The sequence below is a fragment of the Peromyscus leucopus genome, chromosome 10, assembly GCF_004664715.2.
Source record: "Peromyscus leucopus breed LL Stock chromosome 10, UCI_PerLeu_2.1, whole genome shotgun sequence".
NCBI lineage: Eukaryota > Metazoa > Chordata > Mammalia > Rodentia > Cricetidae > Peromyscus > Peromyscus leucopus.
This window is the reverse complement of record NC_051071.1, coordinates 83,617,544-83,635,654: the sequence shown is the minus strand read 5'-3', so window position 1 is coordinate 83,635,654 and position 18,111 is coordinate 83,617,544. Positions and strand designations below refer to the sequence as shown.

The window sequence follows — 18,111 nt, the reverse complement described above, 5'->3', positions numbered from 1 at the left end:
GTGGGAACAAGACTGGCAGGAAGCTCACACACGGGAGGAAGTCCTAGGAGTGAGGCCTTTTTCAAGCAGCTCCTACTTTAATGTTCTAGGTGATGGTAGCCTTGTGGTAGGTGTTAGGATCCTGCTCTCACTCTTCCGGGTCTAACGTCTTATGTCATCAGGGGGCGCGGGCGACGTACCTGCTTCATGGTCACACAGTCCCCACCTTAAAAAGCCGGACTCAGACACCCACCACTCTCTTCCTGGGTTTCCTCTCTCTGTTCCTGCTCTGTTCCCTCCGCCAGGCCTGGCTCCCTTCCTATCCCCTTACTTCTTTCTAATAAAGCGCTTTCTAACTCTGGTAGTCTTGGCTATGGCCCCGTGACTTTTCTGCCGACCAACCAGCGCCGTTCATCCTATCAGTAGATACAGGCCTTAAGGAAATTCACAAAGCATGGTGGAAAAATAAGGACATTTCAATATTCAGTGTAAAATAACCAGGAAATGGAAATTGATGTGCAAAAATATAGCTTTCCATTTTTCTGTATCTCCCTGCATAAGCAGGTTGGGTTTGAGAGGATCCCCCCTGAGAAACCTCAGAGTTGGGATGCTCTCCACACTGACCCCCCACCCGTCTGCTCAGAAGCCTGTGATAATAATAACCAAAGAGGGAGGAGGCCAGTGTCACGGCAAGCACAGTTCACTCAAGTTCAGCCAGACTGTACTCATGGGGAGCAAAGGGGAGGAAGTCTAGTCCAGCCCCGGTGAGTCAACATGTCGCTTCCCTCCGCCCTACCCTCCTCCTCTCCCAAGGACAACTCACTGTGTGTCTGTGCGTTTGACCCTTCCGAGGAAGGGACTGTGGCCAGCGTGGGTGGGGCAAGTCCTAAGTGACATTAGCCCCTCAACAGCCAGGTTGGGGGAGGGGCAGATAGCGCAGGGGTCTGGGCAGCGGCAGCTAGTTACCTGCGTCACATCTAGAGTCAGGTACTGTCTCCCTGCTCTTTTTTCCATGGGGTCCCAGCTCCCTCTTAGACACAGGAAATGTATGTGGCTCTGGAATAGTGTGAAGAACATCCAGAGTGCTCTCTTAGTTCCTTAAGAACACTGGCCCTACCTACACAAGGGTCCACTGTGCTGCTCCCGATTTAAAGAAGAAGAAAAAAAAGAAATGTTAGGAAGGAAGGTTAGATAGAGGAATGGTAATCCTTGATAGAATCTGCCTTCCTGGCAAAATCGGCTGTAATGCTCTGAGCTAGCCTGGAGGTGTGGAGAAGAGGATGGGAGAGCTGATGGATTTGAATAGCCATGGCTTATACAGAGTGTACAAATAAGGCCCCAGAGGGAAAGTCCGTTTAGATCCTTTAGCTGCCCAGGGACAACCCTTCAGCAGATATGTCCAGATCATCTTGTTCAATAAGCTGGGAAGACCCAGATGATCCCCGTCCTCCTTCCAAACCCTGGTTACTGTTACTTCTGTCCTTTTGAACAAAGAGCCAGTCATATTTCAGGCTGCAGGACAAACACTAAAGATTGCAATTCCAGCTGAAGCTCTTTGATGCCTTGCTCTCCTTGAGAAGTCCAGTCAGAAAGTTATAGCAGGTAGATTCCCCTCACACCCTTGGGGACTGCTGACTTTTACACCCCCCCCCCCACTGCTGATTTTTACAGGTCCTTAGGAGTGCTCTGAGTTTATCATCAGAAGATAAGAAGTGATAATTGCTCTCACTTTGCAGAGGTCTGGGAGGATTTTAGCAAAAAAAAAAAAAAAAAAAAAGTTAATTTGCCTGGGGTGGGGGGAGGGGAAGGGGTTCAGCATCTCTCTGCTCCTCTCTTTATTCCACATCTGTCCTAAGCACTCACTTTCCCCACGTTCTGCAAGTTGGGAGTTGGGGGAAGCAACGGTTAACTCCAGCCAGCCGTGTAAACACTTTGGCACTGAAAAGGGAACAAAATTGTGAGAAAAGCCTGAAATGGGAGCTGGGACCGAGGAACCGGAAGCCTTGTTATCATTACTGTACGCCCGGCACAGTCTACATTTCGCATATGAACCCATATAGCCCAGAATCATATCATCCCACAAAACAGTGTATAGGTAAGAAATCTGTGTTTTTCAGATACTTTGTTGTCTTAGCCTAAAGTGTGCCCAATGCAAAGGCATCAAGGGAATGTTCGGCCTGCAGAAAACCAGGCTGCTGAGCCCCTAAGAAAGCTGGTTCCATGTTGCTATAGCAACTGGGCCAGCCTCAGACAGAAGGGCAGAGTTCTCGAATTCATCTGCTGCTTCCAACAGATTGACTTCTTCCAAGCCGAGTCATGTTCCTCCATCATCAACACTGCAAGCATTATTTTCATTTTAAGAAAGGGGGGCTTCAGTGTCAAGTTAAAACATTTAGACCTTTTCCCCAGTGTTATTCAATGTCTTTTTATCTCTAGAAAACGGAAGTTGTAATGGGATCCTTAGGATCCTATAGAACTTTCATTCATGCATCGACCAATAATATGGTTGGGACTTGCACCAGTGGGGTTTGACGGTAATTACACTTTGATGGCTGGAACATGACCTGTGAAATGAGTTACTGGTCTCCGTTTAACTCCTAATGGACAGCAAGCCACCTCCCTCAGAGTCGGAGCATAGCCCACCCCGCCCCACCCCCCTTTCCCGCCTCTGAAGTCAGAGTTTGGCATGATTTCTCTTGAGGGGAAATTGCAGAGCCTCCTTCCAAGCAATTATTCTTTGCCTTTCTGGGCCACGGGTATCTCTACAATTAGTCTCAAAATTCTCTGTGAGATGTGTGTAAATAACACAAACCATATTTATAGGCAGGGCCACCCTGGTGGAGAGCATGTTATCTGCCCTAGTGGGGTGAAGGGAAGGTAATTAGTAGCAGCAGGAAGAGAGATTTCAAACCACTGGAAAACAAAATCTTCCTTTACCTCAAGAAACACAGCCAATTAAGAAACGGCAGGGGGTAGGGATGTGTCAATATTTGCTGATTTATTATTAAAGTTCATTTTTATTTTATGGGATGTGCTGATATGTTTAGTTCTTTTTTTTTCATTAACAAGTTTCTTGCTGTCCTTTCTCTATCAAGACTAAGAGAGAGGGTGATAAATACGTGTCATGAGAAACATGAGTTTGGACTGGAGACATGTAGATCTGACAGCGTATTGTGGAAATTTGTAAAGACATGAAAAGTTTCAGTTGACTAACGGGAAGTTTATCAAGGAGAGAAAGATGCCACAACCCTTCAATACAGTTCCTCATGTTGTGGTGACCCCAGCCGTAAAATTATTTTCATTGCTACTTCATAACTGTAATTTTGATATGAATTTTGTTACTTGCTATGAAATTTGTTATGAATCATAATGTAAATATCTGATATGCAGGATATGTGATATTCAACCCCCAGGATGGGGGCCCTTTGACCCCACAAGGGATTGTGACCCACAGGTTGAGAACCACTGACCTGCACTGTGGAAGACCAGTGCTAGATGGTGATGCACACAAGAAAAACAACACTTAAGTCCCATCCCCACTAGCCCACATTCCCAGTAGAATATAGTAATGTGTTGTACTCTCTAGCCACATGGTCAGTGGGACCTTGCAGCAGGGAGAAATCGGTTCTGGTCTACTGTGAAGCAGTCAAGTGTTTCCTCAGGAATCTGACCTGGGCTTTATAGGATGGGTGGGAATCCCCAGGCAGATACTGAAGAAAGGGTGTTAAGAACCAGGAGTAACGCAAAGACATTGGCGACTTAGGACAATCGTATTGAACAGTGTGGCCTGAAGTTTAGGATAATTCTTGGAGAGAGTTGGAGCTGAGGCTGAAAGAGTCAGTGGAGTCTCTTCAGCGGCCTCTGAGCAGTGAGTCAAGAACTCTGGAAATTTTGCCACACCGGAATCAAAAACCAGAAGCGTCAGCATACTGTTTTCGAGGCAACGAGATTAGAGTCTTGTGCTCTGACCTAAGTCCTAGAAAGATCCTTTTACAGATAACGCAGAAATCTTCTGAATTTCTGTCAACATGCATCTGTGAGTTCTTTAGACATGTGGAAAGTGGTATTGTAATGTGTCCCTGCACAAGGTTAAATGGGTTTGTACAGACTGCAGCCTGAAGCAGCCCTGGGAAAATGCTGGCTCAGGGATTTCATTGACACCCATTACATTTAGCGCTGGAGGCACTTTTGAGGCAGGGAAAGGGCTCCTCACTGCAGGAAAACCTCCGCAGCCTGAAATCTGTCTTCTGTCCCACAGGAGCAGCGATGGAAACCTGTGTACTGCAGCCTCGCTGCCACGTGCCTCACGGGCCCTCTGATTGAGAAGCCAGGAGGAAAAGTAAGACTCTTTTCTTGTCTTGTTGAATGGTGCAACTTGGGCAAAATGCCCTTTATTTCTTTTGGTCTTGAGGTATTGGGGGAATTGATCAAATCCATTTCATAAGAGTAGTTGTTAAAAATCCTGAACTGGAACTCTGGTTGCTATCAGTGAGACTTGCCCTTGGCAAAATGTTGGGCCTGACCAACGTTGCTGGGAGTGGCCCGGGCCTCAGCATCTGCCTCCCCTTCCATCCCAGTGAAGCCTCCTCACCTCTTTCAGGCTCCTGAGCTTCCCAGTCCATCAGGACGTCTTGGAAGGATGAGGGTACATTTACAGTCACAACGTCTTGGTGTGGTGTTCAGAAACAATTCCTTGTGTTAAAATGTGTCACTTAAGCCATCATGTAGCATAAAGATATTGCCTCTAAAAGGTGTGTATGTCATAAGCTGTGGTTCTGGCCTTGGATCAGACTCATCCAGGGGTAGATGCAATGGGAAGACTGGGGGCTTTCTGGAGTTGTACTGGTTGGGTTCAGAGCCAAGCTCTGGCCTCCACTAGTTCTAGATTTTGAGGAAGTTCCTGTTAAAAGAGACATCAGATACCAGACCTGCTTTGTGGAGCCATCACAAAGGTGAAATATTTTAATACAAATCCACAAAGCCAGGGTTTCTTTAAGCTTGTCTTGTTTTCTCTCTATCCAAGTATGGGATGGGTTATGCCAATGAAGTGACCAAACAAAATGAAAAGATAAATAGTAAGTTTGGATGAACCACATCTCCAAATGGTGTAACTGGAGGAACTGGAAGACAGCAATACACTTTAGATAGGTGAAGCGAGCCAGGCAGTGGTGGCGCACGCCTTTAATCCCAGCACGCAGGAGGCAGAGGGAGGCGGATCTCAGTGAGTTCGAGGCCAGCCTGGTCTATAGAGTGAGTTCCAGGATAGCCAGGGCTGTTACACAGAGAAACTTTTTCTGGAAACAAACAAACAAACAAAAAAGAAAACAAACCCACAATTACAACAAAAAAAAAAAAAAAGGAAGAAAGAGAAAGGTAGAGAGAGCTCTACTGAGTCGTGGGCATTTTCCAGGCATAACGTCACACAAGGGGAAAGATTCTCTGGTTCCCACAGCCTTGCTGTCGTTAGCTGTTGAGATGTGTCTACACACTGCACACAATCCAATGCTTAGAATGAAGCATGGTCTCTGGAAAAGAGAAAAAAAATACATAACAGTTCTTGAAATGGCATCTTTCATAGATGCATATGGGCAGAACCAGTTCTTAAACATTTCATAACAAAAAAGGTCTGTATCCCTGCAAGCTCGCAGTGACTTTGCCCGAGCTGTGCATCTGACCCTGGCGTTGTCTATGGTGTGAAATCCCGATGAGGAAGCCTGCCTCTGACTGTTGGGTCAGCAGTCCTGACACTGAGCAGACGTGGCAGGGAACCAGCCCAGCTTCCTGAGCCTGTGTTTGCTCAGTGTTCCGTGAGGTCTGAACTTCCCCCTGTGCTGACTTCAGTTCAGTGAGAGGAGTTTCGTTTGTCCCAAAGATGAAACCAGCCAACAGACAAAACGTTGCTCGGATGTCACAAAATGTGTTGGCAACGGTTTGGGTGGCCATCACCTCACTCAGCTGCTGTCCCCTCCAGTTTGTAGACTCTTAATAAACAACCACTTTGCCTGAGGAGTGGGGCCTAGGCGATCCACCAGAAGTTCATGCCTCAAAGAGGTCTCTCTTGGCCAACTGGAAGGGGCTCAAGCCCTGTCTGGCACTCTGGGTTCAGTGACATGGTTTCTCTGTGTGGACATCAGGTTTTTCCTCACCTGCTATTCAGTGAGCAGGTAGATTTCTGTTTTCTCAAAACCATTGGGTTGAGATGGACCCTAAAGGACATATTTGTTTTTCCTTTTCTCATGGCCCTGGCTTCTGGCCTTGATATAGTTGGTATAAACTACTCTAGTGAATTTGATCCTCAATCACTGTGATGTCCATGTACGTGGTGGGGGTGCAGCGGGGAGATATAGGACCCTGAAAGCATAAGCAGAATTCAGCCTTCAGGAGCCAACCTGATAGCTAATCTGCTCAGAATCCAGTCTGCCTTCCTCACTACAAAAATCTTTCCTGTGGGTGGAAGACTGAAAACCAGACCTTGAATGAAGTCCAACCACCCAAACGAAGCCGTCTCAACTGAATTCAGGACCAGTGTTTCCTTGCTGGAGAGAAAGCAGGGTCTTACAAAGATTCCAGCTACAGAGAGAATTCCAGTGTGAGTTCATAATAAAAAAAAAGAATATCTTGGAGCCAACTCGAACAAAACAGCTAAGGATAACTCTTTTCCTTAATGACTGTGGTTGGAGTAAAGCAAGGACACTTTTGGATCCTGATTGGGAAAGAGAAGCCAGGAAAATTGTTGTAGGCAGCAGGCAAGCAAGCTGAGAGTATGTGAGTGTTCTCCTGCAGATAAAGGGGAGTTGGGGGTTTAATTTTCCATAATTAGAGTCAGTGCCTTTTGGGTGGAACATACAAAGTTATGGAAATGGGAATGCAAATGTTAAAAATATGCATCTCGGGATTCCTGGGAATAGCCTGGCAGCCTTGTTTTCCTTCTCTGCAGCTGCTTGAGATCCTGTTGTGAAAGCTGGGGCTGAACTCAGTGCGAGGCAGATCCCACAGTGTTACAACCAGGGGACTTTCCTGGGTAACCTGTAGGAGATGCTCTCTCAAGGTTGAACAGAGCAGAGTACTTAAGAATAGTTGATGGTAAACGTGCTATTCCTCAGAGGTTGTTCAGATTACAGCAACTGCACACGCACACATACAAAAAGATTTTTGGCTTTAAATAAATTAATTAGTTATCCATAGCGGATTGTTCAAGAGGAATTAGACAGTGATGGCAGAGATACAAGGACCCAGGGGTAGGTAGCATTAAGGGGTGGGGGCATGAAACTCCACTCCCCAGATCTTTGAAAATTCCTGTTAGTGATTCTAGAAGTCATTGTGCGAATGCCTTGGACCCTCCAACCCTCACAGGCCTTGGGACAGGGAAGCAGACAGAGCCATTTGGATTAAGGACTGCCCATGGCCATGGCGAGGCCAACCTGCCTTTCTCAAAGGAGTTCAGATGATAGGTAGACAAGTGTTGGCTCCCAAGAGACCTCCCTTGAAGACACGATTTGACTGAGGGAGAAGAAAAAAAAGAGACAAAGCACTAAGGGAGAGCGGTGTTATTAAATGGAAGGGCGGATAAGAAAGTAAACATGCTCCCTGGGCCTTTTGTACTTGGGGGTGAGTGGAGGGGAAACTGAAGGAGCCAGGTGGAAGTGACTGGATAAACATCAGATAAAAAGAGAGGGACAGCAGAGTCAACAGTGCTGCTTCGTGTCAAAAGCTTGGCGTCTGTGGGAAGAAAGAATAGGGGTGTCCTTTTCACAGATAAAATTGTTCTTACTAAAGGACATTTAGCCTTGTAAATGAGGGGCGTGGTCTTCTATGACAAACCCTTTCCTAATTGTGATCTGTGGCCCGGGTCTGGGTGAACGGCACTCATTCTTTAAGCGCTGCAGAACTTTACATTTATTACTTAGGGGTTTTCAATGACCTGAACAATTGGAGGTGCCAACCCCAAAACCAGTCTGCGCTCTACTACTGCTTAAACAAAAACCATCTATGGCATGGTAGTTCTCAGGGGAGCCAGGCATTCGGTAGCTGTGGTTGTACAGGATCCCAACTTCTCTATGTAAGAATGCCTGGTTTAGTTGCATCTCTTTCTATGTATCTGGCTTCTGGTCACTGAGGCAAAATGAATTAAGCCAAATATTTGTCTTCTGGGAGTTTCTGTGACAAGAAGGAAATCTTCAAGTTACCAGATCTGTTTTCTCCTGCCTCTAAAATAATGGAGGTTTTAGTTGGGCATATGTCCAAGATAAGAGTACATTCTTAGCAGCATTTAGATATGGCTGTGCCCAGATTACGACCAGTGGGAAGTGAATGGAAACAATGTTGGCAAGTCTTGTCCCCTTTGCTGGGTGTGCCATATGGATGTGGCAACCAAAGCTGGAATTGCTACACTGGACTAAGATAGGATAACAGAGGAGCCACACTGGAGACCTAGGACTTCCGACTCTGTGGAGTCTGTGGCTGCTTATACCTGCTTAACACAGACATTGTCTTCCATCTTCTTGGCACCTCTGCTCTTTGGGAGCTGGTCTTGTTGCTGCGGTGGTGTGGTATCCACGTCAGCAGTTACCTAGAGCAGGGGAGAAAGGAGCTGCCTGCACTATGGAGGCATTCAGAGTCCAGTGCAGGTCAAGCAAGTCCAATGCCTGAGAGGTAAAGAAATGAAAAAACTGAGTTATGAGCATCTACCACCTAAACCCAGCCTGGGTGGGGACAGAGAGGTAGAGAGGCTAACACTGACCTCTCAGAAAGAGCCATGAGTAAGACCGTGTCTTTAAGCACTGAAGGGAATAAACCCGAGTATCTGGATTCAAAGACATTCCCAGAACTAGGCCAGTAAAATTTATTTGAAAATATGCAAGAACTGGAGTAGATAAATGGGCACAGTGTCCAACTGTGTTCTAAATATTTACGTTTGAGGGCTAATGAGATGACTCAGTGGATAAAAGCACATGTCACCACACCTGAGGACCTGGGTTTGATCCCCAGGATCTACATGGTGGAAGGACAGAGAGGACTGACTTTTGCAAGTTGTCCTGTGACCTTCACGTGTGCACCGCATGTGCGTGCACATGTGTACATATGCACAGAAGGAACAAGCAGGTGTATTTCATGTTTTGGGTGCTTATGTTTACACACATAGATTAATGCTGACTTCAGTCTCTAGCAGAGACGTTGCTCTTTTTCTGCTGTGGTGAACGTATGGACTCACAAGGAGAGGAGAATGAATGGCAGGAAATGCCTGATCCTAAACAGGACATCACCCCACCAAGGTCAGGAATCATCTAGAACAGGAGACATGGAAAAACAAACAAAACAAACAAACAAACAAACAAACAAACAAACGTAAGCACCAGAAGTCAGAGAGAGTGCTGAGAAGTAGTCTCCTGCATATGATGATGTCATTGCATTCATGGACTAACTGCCTCTGTGCTTACATGCACAAGATGGGCCGTCACCGTTTTCTTATGCATGGGTTGGGGGTGGGGTGACACAGTGCTCATGGCTACCATTCACTGGGGTACTTGGGTGGTTAATGGGTGCCGGTGAAAGGGTGCCCCCTTTTTTTTCAGTAGTGTAGCCACCGAGGAGTTGCCCATGTTCCAGTAAGTAACCCCCAACTCTTGTTCCTGCAAGCGCTCTAATTAAGCACAGCGGGTCCCTCCTGCTCCAAAAAAAAAAAAAAATTAAAGTAGGAGAGGGTTTGTTTGAGAAAGAGATTTCAGAAAGAGAGTCAGTGAGAGAGGATCATGGGAGGGGATGAAAATGCCTGGAAGCTTGGTGTACACATGTGTGAAATTTTCAGAGAATTAAAAAGATAGAATAAATGTTTTAGGTAAAAGCAAAAAACTAAAGCAAATTCTATACCCACAGCAGAGCCGCTGTCTGCTACATGGTCTTTCTGTTGACTGCTGCCGTCTGTAAGTGGCTGTCAGGACTTTGGGAATGTGCTGTGGTCTTCTGCTCTCCGTTTGCTGGGACAGGCTGGACTCTGTGGAGCAGACACACCGAACGCCAGCATTTGTTTCCACTCCGTCCATCAGGGTTTTATGGGAGAATGAACTGTTCCCGCATAGTCTGGAACTATGTTCCTTTAACATTAAGGAACCCTTTCCATTTTACCTTCACAATTTAACTCTCCACTGTCGACTGTTACCACTACCATACAGTGGAGCCCAGGTCAGTGGTTTTTTTTTTTTTTTTATTCATTGCACCTTTGCTCAGAGCCCTTGGCATTATGATGTGGCCAGTGATAGTGCCCGTCTGCTGTGGTTCAATGAATGAAGCTGTGTGCCGTTCAGCTGGCTATCTCAGTGTTGTTACCCCTGTGTATAATGATGTTTTTAAAGTTTTATTTTCTAAGTTGTAGGCCTACTGAAGGCAGGGTATTTTAAAAACAAATGCAATTAGCACTTTCCTGTAAATAATAAATAATCAAGAGTGGGAATATATAATCCTGAAATTTATATACCCAGAATCTCACCAACACCTAGCAGACAGCTGGAGCCAAGGTTCATAACATTAGCTTGGCCCTCCAGAGGTCATTTGGGTGGAAAAGCATGGTCTAAGAGAGGAGGGCAAGGAGTCTGACCTCCCGTCATTCCTCACAGACAAGACAGTTCTGACAACAGCCTCGGGAAGAATTCAGGAGGATTTTTTAAAAATTTAACAAGAATGCATAAATCAATGGCAGTACAATTTACATCTTCCTTTAAGCCTAAAAGTACTCAGTACTAACTCTAAGAAGTCACAGAAAAGGAGAGAAATATGAACAGTTGATACCTATAGATTATTACAACTATTCCGTTATTAATAAAGTTCCTTACTTCCACAAGCGTGTTGATGTCTACACACAGTAAAAATGAGAAGTGATAAATCTGAGAAAGATAAATATGGCCCTTCTGATTTTGTGTTACTCCTGTCTATAAAGGTTAAACTATGTAATACAACATACATGGGCTAAGTGTGGGCACGTGTGCGTGCGCATACACACACACACACACACACACACACACACACACACACACACTCCCTACACCGCTGCTGTTGTGGAATGCTCCATTATCACAGGACTCAGAGTCGTATTGGTACTGTACAGATGTTGTTTACTCTCTCCTTATCTCCGTGCACCGGTACTTTCCATTAGCAGTGCCCCAGCTTGTCTCCCAGAACCGAGCTGAAAAAAAAAAAAAAATCAAGCGCAGCTTTTGTTCAGTAGACTGGCTCCCATGTTACCGAGAGAAGAGGAAACTTAGGTTTATGCTACCCACCCTGTGTGATGCAGCATGCTTCAAACAGGATTGCTGGGCAGTTTGGTCCCCAATGATAACAGCAATAACAATCACTCTAATGGCAGCCACTGTTTGAGGACTCTGTGCCATACACCAACGTGAGTTTTTATAGGCAGTGTGTCACTTAATTATTTTACAGACGAAGCCTGGAGGATAAACCACTGCTTCAAGGGCACAAGACTAATAAATGGTAGCAGAGAGGGCACCCAGATCCAAGCATGCTGACTTCAGAACCTGTGCCCGACCCACCTGCTGGAGGGGCTGCTCTGACATTTAGACAACCTCTTTCCTGTTGAAATAAAACCGAAGTTTCCTAAGAGGATACAAGAAGGATGAAAGAAAAGGGGGCGGGGGGAAGAGTGCGACCTGTCTGATATTGTAGGTCACTCTGGTTGCTGTTAACCTACCTTAGGTTTTCTTTTACCAAATGGCCCTGGTTATAAATAGCAATGCTGCACCGATGGGAAGACTCTGTGAGCACGCAGAGTTAGGCCGAGCCTCTGAAGGCAGCTGCTTTGCAAAGAATTTTAAAGGGAGTTTGAACAGCAGTAATGTCACCATGAGGTTGCTAAGATCAAAATATTCAGAAGTATTCCTCAGAAGCTCTTCCATATATTTAGATGTCCCAGTTTATCTGCTGTGGGAGAAGGAGGCTTGGTGCTCACATAACCCACGAGGCTATGCATTTGATGTTAAGAATATTGACATTCCAAGGAAAAGAGTCCAAGTGGTGTCATTAAGGATCATTAAGGTTCAGTCTAATGAAGGACTCAAAACAAAGCCAAGGGTGGAGCTGAGATCTCCACTCACCACTAACGCTTGTTAAGTTTTGCATATAGGTCATTTGGATGCCTGTTAAAATAAATGAGTATGGATGAAGTGAACAGAGAACAGATCTCGCATAAAAGTTTATGGTCTGGAGAGTAGGCAGGTAATTAGGGTGCAATGAACTCCCCAATTGTGTCTGTTTTTAAAGGTCATTTCCTGCATTTCATGAGAGATGGAGAATTACTTTTGGTCCCCATAAAACATGGCTTGTGCCATTATGAACATTTCTTTCAGCCCACCTTATTTTAAGGTTGGTTGATTGCATGTCTGTCTCTTTTGCTGGCTTGTAATATCCTTTACTACCGGCTGGGATGGGGCAGAATTGTACCTTATTTCTTATTTATGTTCCCAAAGCCAAAGGTAGCACTATCTGGGTAGTAGCTGCTTGTTAAGAGGAGGGAGTGGGAGAAGAAAGATTCTCACGTTACTGAATCTGTGCTCTGTGTTTTCTGACTCCTCAGGCTAAGGATGAGTTTCATTCAATGCCTTCCACATGCCTATAAGGAACTCCTCACTAAGAAAACCCAACTCTACTTAATAGACAGCTCCTTACTGAATGATAGCTCATTGGCAAAAGTCAGAAACCTCCATTTCTCTACTAAGGACTTTTTAAGAAGGCAATTGGGAGTAAGAGCCATTATGTTGAGATTAAAACAGGGGAAGAGAGAGAAAAGAGAAAGGGGCATTGTTCTCATTAACATAAATGTTTTCTTTGGTGCACAAGAGCATCTTGGCAGAAGAAACCCCTAGCTGCCAGAGACAAAGATCACACAGTTCGGTTCCTCACTTCCTAGTCTTCCATAGGACCTGACTCAGTTGGCCTCTATGCCAAGGCTCCTCCTTCCTTGGCTTTCATGAGCTCAGAGCCCTCCACTTCTCATCCAGCTGCCTCAGTCTGTCTTGAACCTCCACAGCATCACTGATTTGGGGTCTCCCACTGTGCCACCTCGGCACTCCGTTTTCAGTCAACTTTGCTTCTCTGAGCAGATTTCTTTACTGATTCATTTAGTCAACACATCCAAACAAAATTGGTTAGCTCTCTTCTTTCTGCCTCCCTATGGTTCAAGTTCCTCCCTGTACCCAAGAATTCAAGCTGGACACGTGGCCATCATCCATCATTCCTCCCTCCTGGACATCTACTCTGCCAGCCACGACAGTCAGACGATTCTATATCCTTGGCATCTCATCCTCTCCTTCTACTTTGTTGGACTCTGACTGGGACCTGGACCATATCTCATTTGCATACTGGATCAGTTTACTTGACTCAGAGGTGGAGCAGCTTCCCACTGGTTCTCCTGCGCTTGTATGGATGTGCTCCCACCCACACAGCGTGCCTCCTTGTGCTGGTCCTTTCACTCACTCTGGTTTGGTTCTTCATTCCTCTCAAAGTTCTACCTCTGGTCTACCTCTGTCTCTTTTCCTTCTCTCCTGCAGTCGCTCCTCCCAGGGAATCTGCACTCTGCATTTCCCATGGGTGCATTGCTCTCACTTGTTGCAGCCTCTGGGCACTGGAGAATCTTTTGTGCGTGTCGAATGTGTGGTGCACACCAGGCACCAATGACCCAGGACCCCTCTTGTGCCTATGCGTTATGTCCATCCGCTCACGTCACTCCAGGCCCAGAACCCAGAGCTCATTCAGACTTAACATTCACATCTCCTCCTGTCTCTGGTACATTTTGGGATTCTCTTCACTACAGTACCAGACCCATACCCTCAACCTTAATTAAAACACTTCTTTTCTATGTAGATGATTAATGCCTATTATTATGCTGGAACTCATTGTACAGAAAAAAAAAGAAAAGAAAAAGGTAAGATGATTATCAGTTACAGGCCGTAAAGACAGATGCCTTGACCAATGTGAATTCCTCTCTATTACCTCCTAACAATGAGATAATTGAGGAAGATAGGCATATTATCCAGTTGAGGTGATTATACCAGGTCTGTTTTATTAACTAGAATTGCAGTGGGAGTTCCAGCTACCCGCTGTGCCATTAGCAGGAGAGGATAGTTGTGGAGAGCCCCGGCAGGTGCAGGATTCGTAAAGAGATGGAAAATGGTGAGTGACCGGAAGCCAAGACTGTGGATCTGAGATCAGTCACAAAAGAAAGTTCGGCTTCTTGCACCTAAGAATTTCAGGCATTCTGCTCAGCAAGGAGAAGTGCGAACAGAAAGAAATTTCTCACATGACCATTTAAACATGGCATAGAGAAGAATTGAAGGTATGAAAATCTGCACTCTTCAGTTTTAGTTAACACCTATATTATAAAGGCAAGCTTTAATTTCATCATATTTAAAAAAACAATCTCTGAAAGGACTGGAGAGATGGCTCAGCAGTTGAGAGAGTGTACTGCTCTTGCTGAGGACCTGAGTTCAGTTCCCAGCATGTATGTCTGGCAGTTCACAGTTGTCTGTGACTCCAGTTCCAGGAGCATTCAACATTTCTGGTCTCCACAGGCACCTATACCCACATGAACATACCCACACACAGATGTACATGTAATTTTCACATATCTTAATTTATCTCACCGTGAAATAATGCTTTAAACAGGGAAAATATAGACTACAGTTATAAAGTGAAGTTTTATCAAGTCAAATAGGTTAATATTACTTGGTTGATAGCCCTGGGCATTTTGAAAAATGCAAAGTTATTGAAGTCTTAAAGGATATAGAAGAACTAGTCTGCGTTCGTAGGTATTTGAAATGCCACTTCCCATCTGATGTTCAGTTGTATGCTACAAATATCTGCCACACTTCCTGTGAATGAATCCAGAGAGCGAGCTTTCTGTCTCCTAGGTAACTCATTCTATGATACTAAAGCTCTCAATATTGATAGTAAGTAAAAATCATGGAATGCTAGTTGTGTATGGGCTACATCTGGGCTTTTTATCTTTCAAAGTCCTAGTTAGTATTAACCAGGTTTTCAAGAGGTCCTGTTGTTATTTGCATTCTACAGATAAGAAAACTGAGACTTAGCCATGTTAGGTAACTAGCTCAATGTCATATGCTTGTGTGATAAATGTATCACACAGAGCAGAGGAGCTGACTTTAACTTCATGGTCTTAATCTTAAGCAGCACAGATAATTGTCCTCTCTAAATCAACATCTTCCCTAGCACTGATCTGAAGTCACGGGTCCTTGTCTTCAGTGAGAGGACGTGCAACATGTCTAATCCTTTTTCACAACTCAGAGCACAGTACTGTAGCCCTCCCTCCGCCCCCACAGGGTTTCTATGGAATATATGCTTGCGTCACATGCTGTCCTCCCATGTGACATTCAGCGTCCGACTCTGTCCTCTGACAAATTCTATTTCCGGCTCTTATATGATCAGCACATGATAAAGTTACATTTTATGTAAAATTAGCTTTGATAGAAGTGTGGAAACCTAAAGTTTAGTCATACCCTTGTGGTCAAACCACAGCCACTCTGTTTTGTTAATGAGTTCTAGCCCTGCTGGCATACATTCACACAACTGTTTTTCTTTCACTTGAATTTAGAATTTTTCATGTAATAATACAGTTATGGTTTATCATAGCATGGTTTGTTTCTTTAGGATGCTGAACTCTCTTGTAATCACAATTTACTGTTGACGTTCTTCAGATCCCTGTATCCAGTCATGTTCACCCTCTATTAATCCATTGCAAATTTAGTTGATTGAATAACCAATTTGCTTATAGTTCTGTGTTATATCCACTAGGTTGGGTCGTCTCAGTGGTTCTTGTGAACTTGTGTGGATCAGCTTCCAGGTCAGAAGAATCTCAGTGGAGATGGCTAGTCTTTCATTCTTCCAGGAGCTAGTGTGGACTTAAGCACATAGCAGAGGATGGGTCTTATGCAGATGGAGTCAAGAAAAACCCATGAGTCCTAAGCTTAGAGTAGGTACATCAGCCTATGCTCTGTGTTTTGTTAAGCAAAGTTGGCAAATGCCATAGCTGGAAGCAGACTCATCTGATGAGATTTTTTTTTTTTTTTTTTTTTTTTTTTTGGTTTTTCGAGACAGGGTTTCTCTGTGTAGCTTTGCGCCTTTCCTGGAGCTCACTTGGTAGCCCAGGCTGGCCTCGAACTCACGGAGATCCGCCTGGCTCTGCCTCCCGAGTGCTGGGATTAAAGGCGTGCGCCACCACACCCGGCCTGATGAGATTTTAAAGTCATTTTAAATGCTCTACATATTAGAAGACATGAAAAGTCAACTACGCTTGCAAGGTCACATCATTTGTCATGCCATTGAAATTCAGCCTTAAATACATCATAGGAATTTCAACTGAGAAAGCTCTAAAAATAAAGGCCCATGTAGTCCTCCAGGCTTGTGCCCGTGGTTCAGTAAGACAAGACAAAACAGATCCGGTGTAAGAAATAAAAGAAAAAAACCTACATGCCAAGTTATGACATTCTTTTTAGATTAAAGAGCAGAAAGATTTGTGGGGATCACCAGCCCAAAGCTGCTTACAGATGAATTATATTTGGGCTTGGCAGGAAAATAAAACAAAACAAAAACCCAGAAAGCTAGACTAGCTAATGGGAGAAAGAAAGAGAAAAGAACAGAGTGTGGATCAAAGCAGGCAGGTGATGAAATGCAAAATATATTAACGCTGATAAAGATGTGAAAGAAGGAAAGGTGTGTGGGGATATAGATGTAGAATTTGAACTAGGTGTGGTGGTGCAGATCTGTAACCCCAGTACTTGGGATCCTGAGGCAGAAGGAATAGGAGTTTTAGGCAAGCCTAGGATGCAGAGAGTCTATCTCAAATCAGGAAAGAAGGGGTGGGGGAGAAGGAGGAGGAGGAGGAGGAGGAGGAACATGAGAAAGAAGAGGGGAACAGCTTAAATTTGGACTTGGGATTTTAGGCAGTAAGGAACTGTAGATGTTTCTTCAGTGTTGTTTGTATGTTTGTTTTTTTGTTTTAAATGATTAGAATTGCTGCAAGGCTAGCCTCACATTAACCTGAAGGGGGCATTTTTGGAGTTGGAAAAGCCATTCACAACAAAGCCATCCCGTCTACTTTTCTTAATCAAACCAAATGTCTGATGACCTAAATAATTACCCAGCCAGAAAGTTTCATTTCTGCTACTGTGAGGAAGACAGACGCTGGCATTTGGAAAGAGGTGGACATGTTTTTCTCCAAGAGAAACATGAAATGTAAAGACTTCTGCTTAAATTTGAGTCATTATATCATGTGTGTAGACTTTTCAAGGTTATTCCCCTCAATGGCAAAATGATGGTTTGCAGAAATAAAAAGCTGGCATTTTCATGATTTTTAAAATGGACCAATTTAGCTAAACCTAGAGTCATCACAAAAGTAAGTCTTAGTGTGGATGTGCAAGTTGTTAGAGGGATACAGAAGCCCCCAAGTCACCCTTCACTCTGAGCCCTGTGTGCTCTCTGGACACGAGGACCTCTCTCTAATATCTGTCCCTACACAGAATGCCAAGGATGGCTGGGAGATTGCTGAATGAATAGCTGAGAAGTGTTAGGAAACCATTGTACTAATAGATGTAGCCAATGATTAGCTACTAAAACTATTGGATCAGAGCAGGTGGTAAAACTAGAAAACTTGGCCGAAATACGTAAGGCTCTGGACTCTTCCAGCCCCACAAAAAATAAAGTTTAAAAACATGGAAGTAGACATTTTATCCTATGTTTGCAGGGTGTGTGTGTGTGTGTGTGTGTGTGTGTGTGTGTGTGTATGTATGTATGTATGTATGTATGTATGTACAGACAGAGTAAGAAGAGAGCCCAAGCTTGGGAGTTTGAGAATTTGGTAAAGGCTAGATGTAATTGGAAATATCTGAAACCGTCAGCCAAATCCAGGAAGTGGGATATTCTTAAGAGCAAACACCTAATTTCTTCAACAACAACAGCAACAATAACCACCAAATTGCCTAGAATAGAAAAGAGTGGAGGAATGAAAAGGGTCTCTCAGTTAAATTCTGCATGTTGATACCATTTAAATCTGTTTGGAAAAACTCAATTCTGAAATGCCACTAAAAACAAACAAAGAAAAACAGGCCCCCAAGA

The 18,111-nt window shown here is 44.4% G+C and overlaps 1 protein-coding gene across 3 annotated transcripts in view; it reads left to right on the top strand.

The window, feature by feature from the left end:
• Window positions 1-18,111, top strand: part of Rasgef1b (RasGEF domain family member 1B) — a 525,537-nt gene that overhangs the window by 360,293 nt on the left and 147,133 nt on the right. For all 3 annotated transcript variants that reach the window (XM_037209192.1, XM_028873160.2, XM_028873161.2), the window contains exon 4: window positions 4,238-4,318. In XM_037209192.1, the coding sequence (XP_037065087.1) occupies window positions 4,238-4,318 (81 nt within the window). The remainder of the gene's footprint in view (window positions 1-4,237; window positions 4,319-18,111) is intronic.